The 25,348-nt window shown below is 36.5% G+C and overlaps 1 protein-coding gene across 3 annotated transcripts; it reads left to right on the plus strand.

The window, feature by feature from the left end:
- Positions 1-1,408: 1,408 nt before the first annotated feature.
- LOC149840889 (DNA-directed RNA polymerases II and V subunit 8A-like) lies at positions 1,409-21,862 on the plus strand. Of its 3 annotated transcripts, none has more exons than XM_090003433.1 (5): positions 1,409-1,539; positions 1,774-1,882; positions 7,533-7,690; positions 9,907-10,001; positions 21,639-21,862. In XM_090003433.1, the coding sequence occupies exons 2-5, from the start codon at positions 1,810-1,812 to the stop codon at positions 21,751-21,753; spliced, it is 441 nt and encodes a 146-aa protein (XP_089859559.1). In that variant the 5' UTR covers positions 1,409-1,539; positions 1,774-1,809; the 3' UTR covers positions 21,754-21,862. The 3 variants fall into 3 exon arrangements, with proteins under 3 accessions (XP_089859559.1, XP_089859561.1, XP_089859560.1); XM_090003435.1 differs by having other exon boundaries at positions 1,412-1,539; positions 1,808-1,882; XM_090003434.1 differs by having other exon boundaries at positions 1,419-1,539; positions 1,771-1,882.
- Positions 21,863-25,348: the final 3,486 nt, after the last annotated feature.

Consider the following 25,348-nt stretch of genomic DNA (forward strand, 5'->3'; position numbering starts at 1 on the left):
AATAATATATGTACATATCAGTGTCTAAATCAGCATGTCCACAGCCAAAATGGCATGTATCTTAAGCATTGGGTTAGTGGTTGTGGTTGGTGAGTGACATTGCTAATTTTTTGTATGATCCGCTCTCTACATGTTTGGGTCCTGGATACATATACTTGTATGTCTGATAAATAAATTGAGCAACTCATGACAGTTTGGTTTGGCTTGTCACGAACTGGTTTCAATTTAAACCAGTCAAGCCCAACTTAGGGATACAATATGTATACATTTTATGTGTAATATATAAAGAGAGGAGTGCATGAATATAAATATAAAAAGAAAGATGCATGAAAAATATATATATAATGTGAATTATTGTGTAATATGTAAAATACATATAATTTTAATTGTAATATATATATATATATATATATATATATATATATATATATATATATATATATATGATAACTGAACATATTAGGCCTCATTTCTCGTTCTGCCCCATAGGTTTTAAGTGTTTTATGATTGACCTGAACCGCTAGATGTGTTTAACATGCTCGATATAGTGGGAATCAACACTTAGATCATGTTTTTTCGACAAAAAATATATTTTTATTAGCCAGAAAAAACTGGTACCTTCATAACCATTGATTTTGGATCACCAAAAAAACCTGTATCCAAAAGCCTGTTCCCACTAAACAAAACCTATAGGTCACAAAACGTGAGAAAAAAAATCTTTAAACTACTATTTTTTAATGAAACGACCCTAGGTCAGAAAATTCTGGTCAATCACTTTTTTTTTTTTTTGTGTTTAGTTTTTTTTCAAAGTTAATGTCTGCTAGCCATTTTTGGACCAGCTATGACTTGAGGAGTGTCGCCCCCACAAGGGAAACAGCACCGGCCATGCCATTTCCCTGCCAGTAGTTGGTCAGAAATTGACAGTCATTAATTTGTTTTTATTTTTATTTTTTATTTTTGTGACCCAAACCAATGTTTATCAGTATCGGGTCTGAATAGTCCTGTATCGGCCGATACATATCATATCCAGAAAAGCATACTAACCGGAATCGGCTATTTTTTAATAAATATAAAGTAATGCTAAAAGTATTTTCTAAATTTTTAATTTTTTTTCAATAATTTTAACACGTGTCATATTCTGATATTTAATTATTTTTTAGCCGTTTCAGAACTCAGAACAACTCACTTTAGAATCGGTATCGGCCGACTTCACCAGAATCGTTGGCCAAACGATTCTGGGCCGATACAGATACTGACAACATTGACCCAAACAGCCCACTTGGGTTGGTTTTTGGCAAACCAGGTTTCCAAAAACCTGGTTTGACATCAGGTTTCGCCCAGTCAATCAAGAATAAAAACTAAAAGACCGCGGAATTTATTCGACCTTCTTTTCTCTCTCTCTCATCGTGTAAAAGTAAAACCCTAAACTCAGGGCTTTCTTATCGGTTTAACGTTAATTCGGCGCCTTCGTGCCAGTTTGTCTTCTTCGTATTGATTTTCAGCTAAAATTGGGGTTTCTGATCAGGAAGATCAACGACGGTATTCTCAAATTTCTTTGGTAGTTTGCTTTTTTCTCTGTTCGTTGGTTTTTCTGGGGAATCTTGAGTACACGATTTTCACTAATTGTTGAGACGTTGATTGAGTTGTTTTCTTCGGCAAATTAGAGTTTAGGATTTGACCACTTGGTGGGTTTCGGGATTTCTCCTTTCATGATTGCACAGTAGTTTTATATTCCTTTTCTATTTGTTTCTTTTGGTTGGTTTTCTCAAGTAGGAAGGCTAACTTTGTCACACCCATTTTGGGGAAGAGATGGCGGGGATCCTTTTTGAGGACATCTTCACTTTGATTAGGATGGACCCTGATGGAAAGAAGTTTGACAAAGGTAGCTACCCTATCAATTATTTTCTGTACCCTTTAAATTTCTTTTTTCTTAATTCTTGGTGTTCGATTTTATGGTAGTTTCTTTAATTGTGGTTGTGAAATAAGCAATGCTTCTTTTTCATTGAAGTTTTTTTTTCTAGTTATGGTTGTTAATTCTGGACTCAAGAGTGCCATTGCTCAAAATGCAAATAATTGATCATGACCATGATGTGGCTAATAGTGAAACAGTGGAATTCCCAATTTGTTAGATTGCAATCCCCAAACCATTCATTTTTTTTTTATAATTCTGTGCTTGTACCACCGATATTGTCATAATTATATGTACTGTTGGATGAAAATGTGCTGATTCTGAAGGAGCAGGTACACATGGCAGAGATTTAATGACTTTTCTTTTATTTGAAGAGATGAACTTTGCAATAACTGATTGAATTACTAATAGTTGTATTTGATTATCACATGATTATTGTTATATTTTTTCGTGTTCGTCTTACTATGTCTTTGGGATATGTAGATGAACTTCTCTTTTCATGTTAATGGGATGAATTGACTTTAAGGAGAATAGGTGCAGTAATATCACCCATGAGTGTATGGTGCCATGCCAATTAAGATGACCAACCACTAAGGAAATGGAAACATAGTATGAGTTATCCTCATATTAAGCTAATTGAGCTACATGTGACATGTCACTGCATTGTTGAGGGTGCTAAATGTTAGAACCTGAACTCCTACGGAACGAGGTGCGACTCCAGAGAGAGGTGTGCACCATGAGCAGGAGGGGCGTGCAATGTTGGGGGAGAGAGAGAGAGTCGTCTCTCCTGGTCGGCTACACATGGAAACATGAGGTGAATGGGGGGTCAACAACAAGGGAGGGAGAAAAGGCGTTTCCTCCGAGTCGATGACGGGCGTAGAAGAGAGGCCAGGCAAAATAACGTTCTCTCATAGAACAAAAACATGAACCAAGAACGAAACTTGGAGAAATATTTGAACAAACTTCATTAAAAAAATAGATAGACTGGGCACCTCTATTTATAGACTACAAGAGGGCCAAAAGAGAAAATGTACAAACACAATCCCGCCCATGGTTGCTAAACTAAGAAGCGAAAGCGGGAAATGATACGGGAAACGAAAGCGAGAAGCGATGCATTTTAAAATATATAAGAATCGAGAAACAAGAAATAAAAAAACAATATAAGAATTGAATGAGAATCAAAATGGAACACAAATAAAAAACTGAAATAAAAGTGACTATTCTTAAATTTCTTGATTTTTTAATGTAAGAATTATTTTTGTAACAAAACCAAAAAATGATGAACGCCAATTTAGATAAAGCACATGGCAGTGAGTGAGAAGCGTGAGAGGAAACATACAAAAAAAATGAAAAGTAGAGTGAGAGAACATATAACAAGAATAGATGAACTGTGTGGAATGCATAGGAGAAGCATGGGAGAATCGAGATTCTCATCAAGTTTCGGAAGCGAAGAGTATCGCGCTTTTGAGGCAAGTTTCCAGGAAGCGAGCTTCTCACCTATCTAAGAAGCTTCATGTAACTCTGGTCCCACCCTACATGGGATTCTAAGGGGGCGTCCCACCAGAGTCTCAGGCTGGGCAGGACTCCAGGCTGGGCGGGTTTCTCTGGAAGTCTTGAGAGAAAGGGAAACTCTCTCATCGTAGTCCCAACTGGGCGGGTCTTGGTTGAGGCAGATCTGGCTGGTCAGACCCGGGGCAGAAAAGGGTCTGTAACATTAAAGAGTACATAAAGCCTTTGCAATTTGCCCAAAGTTACTTATCACAAGATGGTGTAATATCTTATTCAAATTATGAAAATCTGAAGTTCTGAACACTCGTTATGTGTGTTCTGTCTTCTAAGAGGGGAGTACAAGGAGCAACTGTCCCTTGTCTGATTATTTTCCTTTTTGTTGAAGCTAATGAGATTCTTTGATGCCTGATGATGGGATCTCTATCCTAAGAAATCTCTCTTACCGAATCTAGGTACTTCTTTCCCTTGGACCAAGTATTCCTTTCTTATCTTCAAAGCGCATTTGGGTTTATGAGAAAGTTGGTCGAATAATCAGACAATGATAGCTTCTATAACCATATTGGAGAAGAGTGATTCTGATAAGAAATCATCTGGCACCATACATGCTGTGTCACATGGACACTTCACTTAGCATGTGTATCTTGTGTCGACACGACAAGAAACTCAGACACACCCGGCCACTTCATGAACACAATCAAATCATTTTCAAACACAATTAATGTTGTGTCATTAGCTTTATTTATTTCTTTTTATGATATTGATTACTTATTTTGTATCCACTTGTGTGCTTTTTATTTTAAAATTTGTCATAAATTAAGTTACATTTCAATTTCAACTTAGTTTTATTATTTGATGTTTTTAAGTGTGGTCATTTAGAATTGCTCTCAAAAGTTTGTGCTTGAGATGATGTGATAAAATATGATATATCATATATGTATACACACACACTAGAATATGAGGACCGGAAATATGAGAACTACCGTGTGAACTAGGCATTTCCAACATTTTTTTTTTGCAAATCCGACCATGTAAATGTGTTCAACATGGTGAATTTGCTACAAATTGACTGTTGGATTGTGTATTTTTAATGAAAAAATACAAATTTTGGATGCTTGAATATTTATAAAAATTCTGAGCTGTTGATTTCAAGCCTTGAGAAATCCTACTTATGCATCATAATCAGATGATTCAAGAGTTGGTTCTTATAAAACCAAGTATGTAGATCATATCCGTAGGGTCAGATTTAAGCAAAAAGAATAAAAAAATCATGAAAATCTTGGTTCACACTGTAGTGCTCATATTCTAGTGGCCCTAAATATATGTGTGTGTAGGGCCATTAGAATATGAGAACTGGAGTGTGAACTAGGAATTTTCAGCACTTTTTTTTGCAAATCCGACCCTTCAGATGTGTTTGGCATGCTCCATTTGGTAGGAACGAAAAATACTTGTTGAATGCTTTAATATTTATGAAAATTTTAAGCCACTAATTTTCAAACCATAAAAAATCCTGCTTATTCATTGTAATCAGATGATCCAAGAACTTGTCTGGTGGCCCTATATATATAATGTTAAAAACTTGCCAAGTCAACTCGGTTGACTTGGCTCAACTTGCCCATTCACCTGGTCAAAAAACTTGTTTGACCAGGTTTTCCACAAGACGGTCGAGTCATCTGAGTTTTCATATAACTCGACTATGACTTGGATGGGTCAACTTATGACTCAGCTGAGTCATATGTATATGTACATTATTTATGTATTTATTTATATATTGTATGTGACAATGTATATATTTTGAATAATGTATATGCAAGTATACTTATGTAACTGTATAGTGTATACCATATATATATATGTAATTACTATATATCTATTTGATTCTATACATTAAAAAGTTAACATGACTCAACCGAGTCACGAGTCAGGTACTGCTGAGTCAAGTCCCAAGACATTGAGTTTTAAAACATTGATATATATATATATATATATATATATATATATATATATATATATCTGTGTGTGCGTCTAATTTTTTAGAACTTTCGGGTCATACCAAGCATATCCGCATCCTGTCCCATTCCTGCATCCTATCCATGTGACATAGCATACATGCTAAAATCACCCTAATCCCAACAGACTAGACCCTTTCCCTTGAATATCTAAGTTGGTCCAGCATGGTGGTTGAGTCCCAGAATCCCTTTGAATGTGGCAGTGCACAAGAAAATTTGTTGCCAATTGAGCACGTCTGGTTACTCTTGCTTTCTGGCCTAGTGATATATGATGCCATTCAGATTTTAGCCATCATTCCCACAAGAAGTTTTTCTCCTTTGGGTTTTAACTACCTAGCTGAAATAATATACCAATAGGGTGGTCCTCATGGGGTCATACAAGCTGAAAAGCCTCAGTGTGAATTATAAGGCACAAACATTACACAAATAATGAATCAAACTGCAGCTTTCTCCACATGAAATGCACATGTTCGCAAGACATCATCCACAGCTTGTAATAACACATACAAAAGTTTTTACCCTTATAATCAACCAAGAGAAAACTTGAGTACATGGTGAAATAGATTCCTGCACCTTATGACGCTTCCATGTGATTTTCAAGCAGCCTGTTGCTTGTAGTGTGCATTCTGACACTCATAAAAGCTTCCATCCTAAACAACCACTTGTTAAATAGGCTGATGCTTGATTAGTTAGTGTGACCTATATGAAGATGGGATCATGTGAATGATGATTAGACTATTTCAAATACGCCCTAAATTCTTAGAAGGGACCTTGTGTCAAAGTTAATAAGCTAATGCACCATTGACATTATGAGTTGTGCTTGATTGGAAAACATTTAGTTCAATAGAATATTGCAACTAGCGTTTGATTAGGAATCATATCTAGTTCAATAGTACAAGGTAACTTCCCTGATTAAGACATGTTTTCGAACCCTATAATCCTTACACATGATAATGAGTGTTGTCTGAATGACCACCTGCAATGGATCCAAGCAACCTGCTGCCTCTCCATAATTGGTTAAATACCCTTGCATTGATTTTCTCAACTTAGTCCTGAATATGCACAATATGTTTGTCTTATGCTCCTTAAAAAATGTGGCAGTGCAAGGCATATTTGCGAGGTTTGTGACTTTAGATTCTGGATATAATTTTTATTCTTATGAAGCAAAAAGGACCCATATTGTGGTGGAATAAATATGGAGGTGCAACATTTGGTTTGGTGATTCTAGCGGTAATGTGCCAAGATTTCTTTGAAGCTTAATTGTTTACTCTTGTTAAATCTGAATTTTTACTTATACTTTTTGTCTCAGAAAAAAATCGCTCATAATTTTGGAGAATGTCTGATAGTCTTATGATCCTGATGAAACCAAGGTTGATTTTGTACTAATGCTTATGTAGGGGGGTGGAAGGCTGAATATGTAGCACAGACTACAGGGAAAGATCAAGAGGAGTTATAGGGCCCAAGTTCTTGTTTACCAATTTTTACTGTGTGTTGGATAAAGAATCAATTAGGAAAATGAAAGAGTAAAAGTTGGGTCAACAAAAGAGTGGAAGAATGCTAACATGTTAAATGGCAGAGCAGGACCAACTGTGGCGCAAACAGCTCTGGGGGAACATTTGGCTTCAGTGGCATAATTTTTTAATCTTTTTATGTTCAGATGCTTAATTGTTATCATCTAAGAATCAGTTGATTTAGACAAGAAAATTTATCTGTCTTCTGAGTTCTAAGTTCTATAATTGCAACTTTAATTGTTGCTTTTTTCATTTTTTGAAAGGTGACTTGAACAATAATTCAGTGGAACATCTTTCTGAATCCTGTTTTTGGAAGTTCCAATTGTTTTGCATGCATGTATCTACTGTAGTTACATGCATTTTTTTTTCTTGTTAAGCAAATAAGACAGTAAATCATAATTTGTTTATACATGCCTAGTCAATTACCTTTGCCTCAATGGGTTGCAAATGTGTTCATAGTTGGCGTCAGTGTTATTCATGAAACATTGGTTAGTATTTTCCTGCTTATTTTGTATGTATTGTGATACATATTCTCTGCTGCTTTTATATATATTTTTTATTATTTTGTTAAATGATGTTTCTTCTATTCCTTTTCAGTTTCTCGAATAGAAGCTCACAGTGAGCAGTTTGACATGCACATGCTACTTGACGTAAATACTGAAATTTATCCTCTTAAAGTCGGTGATAAATTCACTATGGTTCTGGCTAGCACTCTTAATTTGGATGGAAGTGCGGATAGTGGCTACTTTATGCAGGTATTCAGTCATGCTCAATATTCAGATTATTTTCTTTTTTTCTCCATTCAATAGTGCATATATTTCGAAACATTTCCAAGATATCATGACATATTGATTAATTTAATTACTTTAGTATGATAGTGATGTCTTGGTTGCTTGTGTCCAAAACAGATCATGATATTAAAAAATTATCATGCATATTTCTGGTTGAACATAGAGCTCCACCTGTTAGGATCTATTCTTATTTAATCAGAGTTGATCAGTTTAACAATACAAGAACTGTTCAACTTTTGATATTTTGAATCTTGGTTTTGGGTCTTTGACAATGAAGAGTTTGAATCAAGTTAAGGATTGAGTTTATTGGTGGTTACATATGAAATTTTGATTAATGACTACTATCCTAGTGACAGAAGATTCTGACATTTTTTCTGGCATCATAAGCTCCAAGCCTGGTTCCTTTAGCAAATTGGTAAAAAGGGACAAATTTGTGATTCTCTTTTCCATCTGAAAAAATAGTTGAACTCCCCATACCAAAGTTGTAACTAGAATGTTCGTGTTGCCTTCTCTAATGTATATGGATTAACATGAAGGATTTTTCTTTTTCACTTCTTTGTGTGCAAGATTAGGCTAAAGTATAAAAGTAGTTTATTTAGAATGTGATGCTAAGTTGTAATTTAGTTCTAAATTTTATATGCTTGAAATTTTGAAGTAAATGTGATTGGTCAAGTCTTTTTTTTTTAAGTCAAAATTTGAGAAATTATTAATTAAAAGAAATGGCATAAAGTTGCATGAATATGAGGGTATGTTTGGTTGCATTCAAATGTGATTTGGAGTCTCATGCAAATGAGAGAATGAATCTCATTTGCACAGCTAACCAAACATGTGATTTGGAATCTCATGCCAATGAGAGAATGAATCTCATTTGCACAACTAACCAAACATGTGATTCGGAATCCCATGCAAATGAGAAACAGAATGGGATTTGAAATCACGTTTGAAGTGAATCTCATGTGGTTCCTAATCACATGGTGGAATATGCGATTTTTTTTATTTGTAACCTGAAGAAACCACACCTGGCACAATGACCTGGTTGACTGGCTCAGCCTGCCATACCTACGGTTATCGTGCCGGTGGTGTAAAACTCCGAGGCTAGGATCCCCACCCCTGGGGCGTATTGCTGGGTGTCGCTTGCTTGCACAGAGGAGAGATGCCCATGGGAATTCAACCTTGACTGCCCGTCTAGCGGCCAAGGCCTCGCCCCACTATGCCAACCCCCATTGGGGCAGGTGGAATGTGTGATTTGAAATCATATGACTTCAAATCACATTTGATTCCATCTCGTAATTCTTTATCACATGAGATGCAACCAACATACCCTAAAAAAGGAAAGTAAAACATGGTTGATAGCATGAGTGCCCTTCCTGTGCTCTATATAAGTTTCTGTTTCCTGAATGGGGAGTGGTTTCTGAGTTTGCTGGTCGATTCATAATCTAACCAGACACAGTGAGCAGAGCCACTATCTGGCACATGTGAAGATATTATAGGCTGAAAGGATAATTACCTGATCATGGATTTTTACATGGACCATGTAAAGAGATCTTGGCATACTTCCCCTTTTAAGCACCACAGAAATTAAGAAATACCGATGATTGGGCAGCAGTCCTCCTCTTTGAAGAACATGCTCGCTCACCTAAGTGAATCTCTTCTGACCCTCTGCCCCATAAAGGAGTTTGCCATTTAACACAAAGAAACTTAACTAATCGAGGTCATCAGCTCAAACAGAGGGAGGAAGTGCAGCCACAGAAGAATAAAATAGCTGGAATTTTCAGTAAATCATCCATGAGGTTTAGACTTGATCTTAGAGTTTTCTTTTTCTTTTTTTTTCCACTTCATGAGATGGATGGCAGGGTTTGTTTTCATCAGTAAAAACACCTGCTCTCAAAGCCTTTCCTGAATCCTGTCATTTTGCAGTATACTGACTCTCTCTGTTATATGTTGGACACTTCCACTCCAAGAAGCCAATGATGAGAAGCAGCTAAAAATTTTCATATGCCTGGAAATCATCCCAAATTCACTTATGTGGACATTCATGTACACATTAATTGATGTATTGTGTGACTGATTTGTTCATTAATACAACATTTTTGTTTTGAAATTTATTTATTTCAAGGCATTTCAGGATTCAGTTGTAACTTTTTGCTTTTTTCCTGTTTTTTTTGTTCCTTGCATGTTAGGGTGGCAGAAAAACACTTGCAGATAAGTTTGAATATGTAATGCATGGGAAGCTATATAAGATTTCAGAGGAAGGTTCTGGACCTAATGTGAAACTGTAGGTTTTCTTTTACTCTCTTCTAATAAAGTGGTAATTGATTGTCTGATTGTGTGTTGAATGTTTTTTTCATTTCTTGTTACATCATTCAGTAGTTTGATAAAAGGGAGACTCGTGGATTTGGATGATTATGTGTTATTATGTATTTTATGAAACAACTTAGTCAGACTGCTATGATCAACACATAATCTGGTTTAACAGTTATTTACAGGATGGACTCTACTAGTTTTGGTTGATTATGGTCCATTGACTTTACATCAATGCATCGGTTGTATATTATGTATTTTTGTTTTTTCATTCTAAACCCTAATGGCATATAGTACCCCATCTTTCAATTTTTGCATGTATTTGTATAACCATATGATCAACTATAATTTTAACATACATCAATGTATCTGTTGTATATTAACTATTTTTTTATTGTAAATCCTAATGGCATATAATTCCCCATCTTTCAATTTTTGCATGTATTTGTATAACCATGTGATCAACTATACTTTTAACACACACACACACACACACACATGCTCATGTAACATGTGTGCACATAAATGCACACATACATACATGTATGCAAATGCTGACATACACACGTCTAAACATACACATGCGTGTCAGAAAATAAGGGTAAAACTTTTAGTTACACATGTCAATGACCATGCTCAAAAAAATATATATCATTATCTTGCAAGATGTTAGAATGTTCAAGATTCTTGCATTGATTGGATTTTCCATGGAAGATTGATACTAAGTAGTCAGTGCCCTTGACATCATCATTAGGTGCCTCACACAACAGAGCAAGGTAAAGTTCATCCTGATTACAACATCTAGTAATTATTGTTACTGGGCTATTTTACTAGAAGTACAGATGATCAATATCAGCTTGATGCGTCCAAAATAAAGACTAACAGGTTATTTTTTGGTCTAATAATAAACCCAAAACAAGGAAAAGGATTTTAGGTACGAGGAAAAATATTGAGGGTTTTGAGAGATGTAATAACCGAAGAAAGAAATAGAGATATAGGAAGAAGATCAAAGAATAGGAGAAGAATCAGCCAAGATTTTGATCTCACTTCGATAACCAATCCAAAATTGAAGCTTGCTCTGATACCATGTAAATCAGAGATTATTAGATCACTGGACCAATGAAATTTGTTGCTAAATGTGTCAATGGGTGCTATTCATCTGTAAGATATTTAGGTGACAAATACAAGGGTAAAAATCATTTGTTAGCCAACACAAATCCTCTCTTCTTCAAGTTATCTTGAGCTGCAGCTTCATTGACAGCTATGAGCCATGGTAATATGTTTGCTTTCAGATTTGGAGTTCTACTCCTTAAAAAATCCTTTGGAAAGTGTGTATTTGATGCTGGAAGAAGAGAGTTATAGCAGGAGTTCACTGAATACTTACCCTTCAAACTGCATGCTGAATTCATACAGTTACCCCTATAGATCTTCACTTCAGTCTGCATTTTAGCCTTTTCCATTTCATTATTTCAGTTCTTGTGCTCTAAAGAAAATTATGTTTCAAACTCCATGATCACAATAACAGTCTGCCATGTGTGCAGATTTGTTTTTTGAAAAATGGAAAAAGAAAATGGATCTGAGCGGAATAGTGTTCTCTTTCCATTTCCCTACTGAATCCTGATCCTTTCTTTGAACATCTCCTATACATCCATCCAATTCTTCCAAATTCTTGAACCATCCTTCCATCTTGAATTTTCTGCCCAACCTGTAGGTAACCCAGCCAGCTTGTATTTAGCTTTAAGTAACCATACCCACCTGCATTTTCCTTCTCCAATCTCCACCACCAGTTAGTTGGTAAAGCATCATTCATTTACTCAATTTTCCCATCCATAAGTTCCCCACTTTTTTTGGAAGAGCGGTTTTATCCTAAGTCGTCCAGTGAATATTAGTTATACCTTCATTCTTTTTCCAAAAGAACTTGATTCTTTTCTCCAAATGGTGTTGAGGGTGCAGGAGTATGGTAATTCCCCAATGGGGCATGAACAGTCTGTCCTTGGACTTGGGCAAATGGTGCCAGAAATGAGTGAATGGCGATGCCATCAAACCATGCAAGGTGTGCATGGCTTCTCACCCAAGTGAATGCTTGATTATTACTATTTGGGTTTTGGTTGGCAGCCCTAGCAGTATCCCTTTAGCCAATTAATCTGCAACATTTTAAGATACCTGCAGGTTTCCAGAAACACGATGGTAGACCTGAATCATACAGAACTTATCAGAAGCCTTGTGAATTGATTTATCCCAAAAGGTTGTGCATATTCCATAACACTGAAGAATTTAAGACATACTGTGGATGCAAAAAGTTGATTATAGTTGGAGGTCCTCCCTCACTTCAAGAAAGAAGTAGAATGTAGGTCAAGTTGCTAAACATATTAAGAGGAATTTATGGTTAATGCCTGTGATTTGATTGGATGAATTGAACATGTTGCAGACGTAATATCTGACTGCCTACATACATAAAAGACTTCAACTAGAAACAACAACAAAAGTTAATGCAGTATGAATTGAAACTAGGTAAAAGGAGAGACCAGTGAATTCTTGGAAGAAGATACTAGCAGGGACACACAAGCGTATAGTGTGACTCTCAGGTTTCAGCTATAGATGAGGGAATGGAGAGAGAGAGAGAGAGTGGGGTGACTCAGGTTTTAGCTATAGATACGAGAGAGAGGGGCACTAAGACCCCACATAGATAAGGCTGGTAAACAAGCCAAACGAACCAAACAAAAGGTGTTCATGCTTGGCTCGTTAAACTCTTTGAATAACTCAAACTCGGCTCATGTTCTTCACAAGCCTAACTCGACTCGTCTCTGTCACGAACATCATGCGTTCATACTCGTGTCATGAACAACTTGAACTAAACAAGCTGAGTTTATGCTAGGCTCGAGGTCGAACTCACAAGATCATGAAGGTTGTTCAGCTCGTGAGATCATTTGAGCTCGACTCGAACTCCTGAGATCACAAGTGGCTTGATCTTTTTGAATTCAAGTGGTGCTGAGCCATAGCAAAGGGACATTACATTTGTTAATTCCCTAACACAGTAGGAACATCTCATTTTAAAGAATGTTTTAGAGTTAAAATAAAACACTTATCCACAAAAATAACATTCTTCGCTAACACAGTAGTAACAAAATCAGCCAATGAGATTAGTTTTGTTTATCTCATCAAACATCAACTTAAATTATTATTAGCAAATGATATAACCTGCTAATTTTGTTTATCTAATCCAAAAAAATGGAGGAACAAAGAATAGTATAACATTTAGTTCAACCAAATAGATCAAAATAACAGTGGACTCATCTTAATTTTTCTTAACACATTTAAATTGTCATAAAAACAACATTAACAAAATAAGCCAGTAAGACTAGTTCTGTAACTTCTGTTTAACTTATCAGCCATCTACATGCATTCAAAGGTCCCTCTTAACACATTCAAAGGTCCTGCATACAAAACATTACCAAAATGCAGAAACAACAGTAACAAAATAAGCCAATGGGACTAGTTCTGTAAATTTTGTTGATCTCATTAGCCATCTTAACACATTCAAAGCTCTTGTATAGAAAACATTATCAAAATGCAGAAACGGTAACAAAATAAGCCAATGAGACTAGTTCTGTAACTTCTGTTTATCTCATCAGCCATTTGCATACATTCAAAGGTCTCTCTTAACACATTCAAAGGTTTCTCTTAACACATTCAAAGGTCCTGTATACAAGGCATTTCCAAAATGCAGGCGAGCAAAGAGAAATGCCACATTTACATGTCATCGAGGTCCAACAAGACATGCAAATGAAGCATCATGTTGCATAGTTGCAACTACATAATGATAAGGTTATAAGTTTGAACCATCAAAAAACACAAATTCAACAAGTTTGATATATACATTTCTTTAATCAAATGTGTGACAAAAAAACTAACAAGCTTCTTCCCATGACTCCACTTGGACCATTTACTTCAAACCCCAAAATTGTCATTCTTGTCACCATTCAAAATTTCACCTGTCATGTCCAATGCATAACAAGATTATGAACAACATAACAAAAAACATACATAATAATAATAAAAAAAAACTTTGAAAGTTAACATAGATACCTCAAAATCATAAGGAATTAAGCTCCCATTATTCAAGCTCTCAATCATTCAAGGATATTATCTTTATGAGGTCCTCCTCATCATGCTACATATAAAAAAATGCCTCACATATACTTAAAACTTAACTATAAAAAGTTAATAATGAACTTAATAACTAAAGTGAATAATGAACTTAATAATTAAAAGTTAATACCTCAACTGGCTTTGGGATGCAATAAGTATTTCAGAACCAATCTCCACTACAAATCAAGGCTTCCACATTTTTAGGCTTTAGTGAACTTCTGTACTGGTCCAACACCCTCCCACCAGCACTAAAAGCAGATTTTGATGCAACAGTTGTAATTGAAACAACTAACAAGTCACGAGCCATCGTTAATAGGACATGGTACTTGGCTTTATTGTCTTTCCACCAATGCAATACATTGAATTCCAAATTTTCATTATCTACCAAGCCTTCTTCGAGATAAATGTCTAGATCAAACTTCATGGGCATAAGATGTTGATTAGTGCCTTTAACAAATCCTATAAATCCTGACCAGGATCTAGAATCCCTGTTAAGATGAGAATCAGTCTCAGTCATAGAACTTGAACATGAACTTGTAGAACCATATCCACTTGTTGATTTTCCAGAATAACCTTCTCCAAACCTCGGTCCATATCGAATGTGATAGTACTCATAAAGTTCATGCACAAAATGATAGACCAAATCATATTGTTCTCTTGCTTCATTGGTTGGATACATAAGATTGAAGGCATACTCAATGAATACTTTCTTGCATCGAGGATCTAATATTGTTGCAATCCCCAACACCAATCTGCACTCCAATATTTATCAAATTTCTCATTCATTTTTTAGCCATATCTCTTATATGACAATTTCCTTCTTTAATTTTTGAAGGCAGCAACTATTTAAGGGGAACAATCTCTCTAAGAAACTTGTTTGAAGTAGGATAGTATGAACCTGAAACATGTTTGGCAAATCATAGAGTATCTCCAAAAAATGAACGAATATCCTCAAGCTTTTGCCATTCTACATAGGATGGTCGGTAGACATTTTTATCTTTCTCATCAAACACCGAAAACACATGCTTGTATGCAATTTTGGAATTTAACATTTTATAAGTAGAGTTCCATATAGTGTTTACATCCATTACTAGACCTCTGCTACAAGGCAAACCTAACTGCTTCACATTTTGAAAAAGCTCCCAATTTCAGTCCCTCTTGGGTTTCTTGCTCTCGAGCCGCCCACTAGAGTAGCCCTCAAAGGCCAGCGATTCCAGTTGTAAGCCTCCGCCCTGGGAGTTTTGTTCCATCTGGTAAGCGGGTAAACGTGTAAGGGGGAAGTACTATATGGTAAATATGGTAAAGTCTGTAAATATGTGTTAAGCTTGTGACCTCTTCACAAGAGCTTTAACTTTCACTCTCCTGGGAAGTTAGTTTTCATACCAGGTTACAGTTCAAGCCAGTTTTCAAGCAGACAAATGAGTTCCTTATTGAAGCGAGTAAGCTCTCAGGTCGGGGAGTTAGGGGCTAGCAGTACTAAAACTAGCAGTTCCTATCTGAGGGAATTCTTCTTTTCTTGTTAGTTTTCTTGTAGCGGGATAAAGCGGCAAGTCTTTTTTTGTGATGCCTTGAAGTATTTGATAGTTTTCTTTATGTTTGCAATTAAGTTCTTTATTTCTTCCAAACCATCTTGCACCAAGTTTAATATATGTGCACAATAACGCATATGAAAAAGCCTACCACCAAAGAAAAAGATATCCCTCACTGAAAAAATGTGCTCAAATGACGTACAATAGAATCATTTACTAACACATGATCAAGAGTGAGCTTACAAATTTTATCTTCAATTTCCCAATCAATAAAAAAATCCCTTAGCACCAGCTACAACTTTCCGTGTGGTGAATCTAAGTTACAAAAGGCAATAATCCTTTTTTGGAGCTTCAAATCACTACCAATATAGTGTGCAGTTAAACACAAATATTTAAGAGTTTGATTTGATGTCCATAGGTCAGAAGTCACTGATATTCTCCCAGTACCCTTAAATACTTCTTTAAACTTCTTTTTTTTTCTTCAGTAACTAAAACAATAATTTATTGATCAATTTGACACCATAGATGCATCCAACATGGTCCATTACTAGGGATGCACTTTTGATTGAGTGTTTCCCATGTAAAAACATGATTTTGTCGATCATGAAATTTCAAAGAATCATGAAGCCCTTAAAGAATTTGCTTATACAATGCCATTAGACCGTCTAAAACATGTTTTCAACTAAACAAACCATATAAATCATATTCCTAGGGCTTGATCTACAAAAAATTCAAGAAAGGTTATAGAATTAGGGATGGCAGTGGACAGTGGGGAAACGAGGCCCCGCTCCGCTTCTGTGACACCCCGAAATTTTAACCCAAAATTTGAAGACTTTTTTTTATAACAGCGGAAACAAGAAATAATATAGGGTTAAGCATTTCGAGACATTACGGTGGAGAGAAAACCCAACACATTTATTTCATTTCAATATCAATGAAAATTAACATTAGAGTTATAAATTATATGAACAGTTAAAAATTACAATAAACCCAAGCGATTCCTGGAACAATAAATCCAAAAACCTCGATCCGCTTCATTCATTCTGGATCCAATATCAAATTTGATCCCGATAATGAGGATCCATTACCAGAAATCCAATCCATTTGACCGAAATCCATTATTAAATATTCAATTTAAGGTTCGTGGTCCGATATCTAAGATCCAAATGGAATATCGGAGTTCTAAACAGGATATTTGGGATCCAACATTGAAGATCCAAATAGGTTATCCAAGATCCAATTACGAATAAATAATTAAAACAATAAAATATTCTTGTATCACCTTAATGACTTAAAATCTAAGTTTATTTATCTGATAAAAATCGCAGGTATTACAGCTTCACCCCGTTTGGACCAGGGATGGAGGACATGAAATGGAGAATTGACCGGTGATGAATGTAATATGTTCAAATTTTGCCTAATTTTAAAATTTTAATTAATGTAAAATTTTTATTAAATAAATCTATTTTTATTATTTAAATAGATTTAATATATATATATATATATATATGTGTGTGTGTGTGTGTGTGGGTGACGTGATATGGATCCTAATATTCAAGATCCAAGATCCATATGACGTTAGGTGGATCTGGATATGGATCTTGGACCCTTTGGGCCAAGATCCAAAATCCATTTATAGTGGGACAGATAAGCTTTTAATTTTTTTTACTATAACCAGATAATATATATATATATATATATAAGAATCCTAGTATAAAAAGACTTTTATTTCCATAGAAGCCTTTCTATTTCTAGAAACACATGGGACGTCCCCCTTAAAGGAGTCTCATGTGCTTTATAAAAATCATAACAGCTTCTCTCTCAATACCGATTTTGAGAAAGAGGTTGAAGGCTGAGAATATATATATATATATATATATATATATATATATATAGAGAGAGAGAGAGAGAGAGAGAGAGAGAGAGAGGTTGCAGCTTGACCACATCCTGCTTCTACGTCTCCTCCGAGGTTCAGCCCGCAATAAAGAAAGGGTACAAGTCTCTCTCTTAACTCAATAGAAAGGGGCGTAGCATGGGTCGATCATGCGTGGGTTTAAGGAAAATAGTGGACTAAGGCGGAAGCCAATGTAGTTCTACGCATGGTTGCCAGTCGAGGAAGCGGGAGCGGAAAGCGAAAGTGGGAAGTGAGGGACTTTCAAAATTTTAGGAAGCGGGAAGCGTGGGATGACTTAAATGCGAATCAGAAATCATCTCGGAAGCAACCTAGGAAGCGAACTGGAAGCGACCTAGGAAGAGAGGAGGAAGCAAAAAAAGAGAAATAAAAATAAAAAAAATGGAAAAAGGGGGGGAAGCGTGGGGGAAGTGCGCTTCCCAAGAAAACTTGGCGCTTTCCAACGCATTTTGGAAGCACGACATTTCATGCTTCCGAAATGCGGTTCAGGGAAGCACGCTTTCCCACTAGGCTAGGCGCTTTCGGTAACTCTGGTTCTACGTATTTTCTGGGTTTTCTTTGGAATTAATGAGATTAGGTAGAAATGGGTGTTATTTTTCCCAGATTTTGGTTGCGGGTTCAGACCATGCTGGACTAGGTATTCTCATCCTTGAAATAAACCCTGTGTCGATTCTCTCTTGTAGCATAAGCAGTTTCTCAGTTGAATTCTTGATTTTAAATAGAATCTGCCCAGGATACAGATTCACGTCGGGGAGGTAATCAAAGTTTAGTTCTGTTAGTTAAGAGCAAGATTTACTGCTGTTTGAATCAGACTTTTTGAGTATATATATATACACACACTTATACTGATCTGCGTGTTTCTTAAACTGGGATCACACTGGATTTATAATTTTCAATCTGCATTGGATCAGTCTGTTTGTTCTATTGCTTTTTGTTGGAAATTCAAGTATAGATTCACATTGGGTTTAAAGATCATACGCAGGGATTTGATTGGCAACCTGATCTAAAAAAAACCTGTTTGTCTGATTATACATTCAGTGTATATTTTAGAGATAATTCCCTGAACACTATTTTTTTCCTTATCAGTACACATGTATTGGCTGCTGAAGGTACCGATTTGAATATTCGGTGCTGGTTCATTAGCGTGAGTAAACGAAGCATGGTTGTTTTGATTGCTTTATTTTTCAACCTGTTCATATTCAGACATTAGTTAATATCATGACTGAGCTGTGTAAAAAGCTGTTAAACCTGACCCAACCATGCGTGTGGGCCTCTAAATCACTGAAACTGTTGCTGGTTGTGATTTTCGTTATATGCAAGCCCAGTTTATATACCTGTCCCTGAATAAAAGAAATTCCAGTATTTGACTTGTTGATCTATAAAAAAAACATTAAACTATACTTGTGACACGTATATATTAACTAAACATGGGGGCTGACGATGAATTATGCTTGCCAGCATATCGGCTCTTGGTTATATATATATATATATATATATATATATATATATTATCGATTGAGCTTTGGGGGTTTAGTAAGTCTGATTTTGGATTTTGCCATGTTAAATCTGAATTAGTTATGTAAACCTGATTCGGTTGGTATGGATCTGGTTTTTACATCCATTCTGAAATCTGATCTGTTTGGTTAACTATCTGTGTATTGAAAATCTGATTTGGAAATCAATTTGAAAAGCTGATTTTTTTTATCTCGAAGTCCTTACAATCTGAATTTTTATTTAACCTGATAAAATCAAACTGTTAAAGCTGAATCATTTTGGATATTTTTAATTAAACCTGAAAGTAATAGGGGCTGATTTGGGTCGGTTATGGAAGTTTGGATCTTTGGTTGACCTGTAAAAATCCAAGGATCAAGAGCCAATGACTCTGATACCATGTAATGATTCCTCAAGGATTCAAAGAATATTGGCCTGCTAAGGGCAAGAGCACAATCACAACCCACAAAGGGGCACTCACAAAGGCAATAACAGCAGTGAGCACACTCACAATGTAAAATCATTAATTTTAGTAATCCGAAAAATACACTAAAAATGCATAACATGAGAGGGACTTGAGTCCCAAATATTTACAACTAAGAGAGAGAGATCTTCTAGCCATTAGGTAGCTCAACGGCTAGTTAGCTGGGCTAATTACCTAAATGCCCTTGATGGGCATCAAACTAAAAGTACAAAAACTAAAGAAAAAAAATATATAATACATATATATCCTAAATACATTCAAAACCTAAAAGAGCAAAAATACATATAAGGATTTATACATTATACACAGTTACAAATATTGGTGATATTTTCAAATTATCGTGATATTATAGCTGTAATTTCAGAAAACGGTAATATAGGTAAAATATCGTGATATTTTAAAAGTATCATCAATTTGATAATATCGCGATATTATCACAAAACATTCTCGTGATATTATCACACTATTATCAATTAGTTTTATTGTTTTTATTTTTTACATTTTAAATATGTTTATCTTCTTTCTTTTATATTTTTTACTTATTTCTTTTATTATTTATGTATTTTTTTTCTGAACATGACATTTCTTACTTATTTTTGTTAATTTTTATAAATTTTTAAGCCCCGAGATTTATCACCAAACCTATAATATCGCGAGAAATAGCCTCGCCGAAATATAGCCGATACCGATATTTGTGACTATGATTATACATATATGTATATATACTACATATATGTATGTATATACATATATACAACTTAACATGCATCATGTGATTATGACATATATGTATGTTTTTTAAGATCTTCAAAAATTAATAGCTCAAAATGTCATGACTTAAAATATCCAAAATCACTACAATTAAAAACATTAAATTATACAGCTAATTTGAAATTGAAATTTAATGTAATTGTTGACAAATTTTAAAAGAAAAAGAATATAAGTGAAAAAAAAATCAAGATCATAAAAAGAAATACTGGTTTGACAGTGTCCATGAAGTGTCTTAGTGTGTGAGTATTGTGTCGTGTCAACACGAGATACACATGCTAAGTGTCCATGTCGCATAGAGATCAATAAATCTGTTATCTAGTTGCTTTACTATCTCACGGTAGTGCGATGGACTCATCTCATATTGGCTGGCTCAAAGATGTCCTGACTGAGTGGGTTTTCTATTTTCCAAGAGAGGTGATTAAGAATAAAACCTGTAGAGGACAAAAGAAGAAAGAAGCAATGTTAACGTTACTCTTTACTCATGTGAGGCTTGCTTTTCCGAAACTGTCCTTGTTTTGCACATTATGTTGCTCCCAATCCAGAGAACAGGCCAAACTGAGATTCAGTCGTACCAGATCTAGACTAGGATTTTTTTTGCATGCCAAAAACTCTGGAGTAAGTAGGCAACCATGCGTTGCTTCTACCCAGGGAAATAACACAGATCAGCTGAAGCAAATGGTTGGCGAGTTTATTTGCATGCCCAGACTAGTACTTCATTAAACATGGATAATTCAACAATGATATGGCTTAAGTAGGCTCGAGGCTCATGTGACATCTGGTGAACTGGAGAGTTGATTTTATTGCTCCCAAAAGGATCAAGATTGGAACCTGTTTCTGTCATGTCAGTGCAGTGACAGAACCGTAGTCACATTTCAGGAATTGTGTGATTGTGTTGCTGAACGGTGGTGATGTTACTTTGAAAGGTATATACTGTATGCGCTAGTAATGAAAAAGTGATTGTTTTCTTATAAAGGATTAGTGCTGGTATTTGGGCAATGCATCATTTTTTTTTGACTAATCTGTGCCATTTTTTCATGAAAGGACCTAGTTGTCCAGTTGTCAAGAAATGCCCTATTCCCTATTTATTGAATGTTCATAATAAGACCACCTCATAGCTTCCTGGAAAATTGGCATGCTAGATTAGGTTGTATTACCTCCAAAGCTGTCAATTTACTTATGATTTAGAACCGTTCTATTTTATGATTGTCATCTTTAAGATGAGCACCTGCGTCTAATATTTGTTCTTTTTCTCCTTGCGTGGCTTAATTTTGGCAGAGAGATTTATGTATCATATGGTGGACTGCTGATGTTGCTCAAGGGAGATCCAACTTCGAATCTGTCTAATTTCCAGCTCGACCAGAGATTATTCCTTCTGATGAGGAAGGTCTGAAGCACTTTGTTATATACCATGAAACCTTCTATAACTTGAAACTGTAACTGAACTTGGATGAAATCAGTACTTAAAACTTCCTAATATAGAAGTAATAGTTAAATCTTCCTATACACGTCTGAAATTTCAGTGGGCATGATTAAGTTAGTTATCATGTGGTTGATTCTACTGCGACTGCGACTGCTACTGCGAGTGCATTGTTTTAGGGGTGGTTGTAATAATGATTCAATGCTACAGGAAGCATGGTCAGTAACAAACAGTAGAATTATCTTTCTACTGTCCATAAAATGTATGAGTTGAAGCTATCCCTGCCATTGACGTGCAAACAGTTGCACTGCACTGCGGATGCTTTAATTTCCCATCAATTCATTTTCCCACTGGATGTTAAAGATGAAGTATTAGCCAGTATCCCACGCCCACTAGACTAAAAGCTGTGGCTTTTGGGCATTTGGTTACCAACTTTACTAGGTGAATCTTTAGAAGAACCTTAGGCTTAGACCAGTTTAGTGGTGGAAGTCACAGAGACGACAAGCTGATTTGAGATGCATGCACACCTGATTGTGCATTCTGTCATATTGAGGGCCCATATTCTTCCTCTTCTTTTTTAATATTCCCCAGCTGAAGGAGACTTTGACCAACGGTATTTTCAGGGTTGCAACTAGGACTGGCAGAAAACCTAATCCACGCGATAATTTGATAGGGAAACCTATGTGACCCAGTTCTGATCTGTACCTGGTTGATGTAGGGTTGGACATGTACACTTGTTTATATTTTGGATTAGGGAAAGCATGTGTTAGTCTCAACCCCACATCAAGTTCAACCTGGATTGGAAAAATAAATGTGCATTTAATATGAAGTTATTAAGAAACATATAAATCTAATGGACATCACAAGGGCACAGGACACGACACAACATGCTTGATATGGTAAAAGTAGGATTCAGGGACACGGTTTTTCATGTATAATGCATATATGATCATGTACATTCGAGATGCTTGATCTAAAATTGCTTTGCTCTGTGGTGATCCTTTATCACCACCTTCTGAAATAAAGTTTTATTCCTTCACTAGAAAAAAAATGCTTGATCTAAAATATAAAAAAATTGTGTATGTTCATTTAGTCCTGGTTTGACAATCTTGGTCACACGGTGGTGGAGCTATCCCCTCCACACTTTCAATAGTGTGATCAGGCTACGACCTTTTTTGGTGAACCAGATTTAACCACAATAACATATCTTGTTGTTGGCTTTGTCTTGGCAAAACTCACAGGGGTTCGCAAGGAAAAATGTTTGATGCAAATATCACAAATTAATAATATATGATATTTAGTACTTTACAAAAACAAATAAAAGATACAAAAAAATATTGGAAATAGGCACAAATTTTGAATCTCTTGCCATATTCTTAGGATTTCATAGACTTGAAGTTCTCATGATAATATTTGAAAAATTCAAAACCCCACTTGTTCTTTGTGACTAACTAATCCATGGACCAAAGTTGAATGTTAACATACCCATATGGGTGCGTTTTCCATAAAGGGATAAGCATCTAGTGCAGATGTGCATATTGTGATATTGTATCAGCCAGTGAAATCTCACATTCATGCATTTTCATGTAGTTTTGGGTTTAACATGGTACATTTACCACATTCATGTTTTCTATCTAACTTGGATTTCAATTTTTTTTAATATAGTTTAACTTCAAAACGTATTCTAAAAATAAACTATGATAAATCCATGTGAACCGCCATATTGACTTAAAAATGCATGAAGAATAAGATTTAATTCATTTGTGCAAAATTTGTGGTGCACTAAAGACCTGTCCGCCATCCACATGCTGGCATAAGAGGATTGTTCTGATCTGTCACTGTGGCCCACCCACATTGTAATGCAATGCTTGATTGGTTGAATGGGCCCACTGGCCACCTGTTTATTAGCCTAAAATCTGTAAAAAGGAAAAAAGTGGCTAAATAATAATGATACTCACTAAATGCTATGATGAGTGCAAACTCATGATGTCACTTCTACGGGCATGGCTTATGAATTGACTCCCTTATCAATGTATTTGCTATTATTAGTATATTCTAGGCCTGTGTTATCCTTAAATTTTTTTTTTTAAAGAAAAACAATGAATTTTATTAACGTATTGATTGTGGAACAATAGGTGATGAGGTATCACCCCCATACCCAAATCTAAACACAGATAGCCCCACCAATATTATTTTGCCCCCAAGTACTTTTATTTGAATTCCTGACTGCAACGCCCCCTTGCTTCTTTTTAATGCCTCTACTGACCTTATTATTGGCAATGTGAAAAGGGTTCTCATGCATGAACATATGTGACACCCCCAACTCTCCTCCCGCATAGTTACTTGATGAGGTTATCAAAGTATCCTCTTTCTCATTTGAGTTCAGGTCTTGCTCACCGTTGACTAAAACGACCTGAGCTCGCTTATCGTGGGTGTCGATAGACTGAGGAGAACGCTGTCTACTTTCACCAAATTTAGTTTCATCTTTTAACATTTCGGTTCTGGGTTTTTAAGAACTCCAACATTGGGTTATGGGTCCATGCTCTGGCGTTCTTGTGGCCCTTGCCCGAATCCTGCTTTTTCGCACTATTTTTTCTGTAGCCCCTTCTGGCAGCCCCCGCCACCATTCCCAACGGCCTACCTGATACACTACCGGCGGCATCTAGGAACGGCTATCTCCGGCGGCCACTGGCGGTGGCGGCTGTGGCCAAGGGGATCGTAGGGACGGGGCGAAACCCCTTTTGTTTCACAACCCTCCACCAACAACTTCCAGGTAGGTGGTTGCTACTGTTCTCCAAACAGACGCCGTCCAGGCAGAAGTCGATCGTCGTCAGCATTGGGATGCAATCACTGGCTGCATTGGGACCCGCAGCCAGAGGCAGCCGCAGTAGCTACTGTAAGTGGCCAGAATCGTCGACGAATGGCGGTGACCGATGGCGATTGGTCACAGTCGACTGCAGTGGCCGGCCATCAATGACAGAAGCAGCCGCGAGAGGTCGTGAGAGGCCGACCGACCGTCTATCTCAGACCTGCCAGCCATTGGAGGGACTGCCGGTCGATAGCGACAACAGCCAGTGACAAATGCAAAACAAAAAAAAGAGGATTTTTTCTTTTTTGTTGGCTTCCGGCCATTGCAGCCACCGGTGGACGGCGGTGGAAGACGACGACTCGTCACCACCGGCTGCTTTGGCCGGCCGCCGGTGGCGACGATAGCCCTGACGATGCTTGCATATAATTTTTTTTCCTTACCTTCACTGGAATTTGGTGGCGGAGGGTTGCTGTCGCCGGGGGGGAGACGGTCGTCGTCGCCGGTGGAGCTGTCGGTGCTAGTGGCCGTAAGCTAAAACGAGGGGAGGTGAGGCCTTTAGTTTACGCCGGACAGTTTTCGATTTCTGTGAAACTAAAGTTTCCGTTTCTCAAAAACCGAAAAACCATTGGTTTGCCTTTTTTTTCACAGGTGGTTTATTACGGGCAGATCCAGTTTCCTGACCTGGGGTGGCCCGATTCGATACCGGACCCAAAGGTTTCTAGGTGGATCTGGTTGTTGTCACTTATTATGGATCCGATC

This window comes from Nuphar pumila, chromosome 4, assembly GCF_984573655.1.
Source record: "Nuphar pumila chromosome 4, dmNupPumi1.hap1.1, whole genome shotgun sequence".
Taxonomy (NCBI): domain Eukaryota; kingdom Viridiplantae; phylum Streptophyta; class Magnoliopsida; order Nymphaeales; family Nymphaeaceae; genus Nuphar; species Nuphar pumila.

Coding starts and splice junctions, on each gene's coding strand:
- LOC149840889 (XM_090003433.1), top strand. CDS start 1,810: ATGGCGGGGATCCTTTTTGAGGACATCTTCACTTTGATTAGGATGGAC. Junction 7,691..9,906: donor ATAGTGGCTACTTTATGCAG/GTATTCAGTCAT, acceptor CTTGCATGTTAG/GGTGGCAGAAAAACACTTGC. Junction 10,002..21,638: donor TCTGGACCTAATGTGAAACT/GTAGGTTTTCTT, acceptor TAATTTTGGCAG/AGAGATTTATGTATCATATG.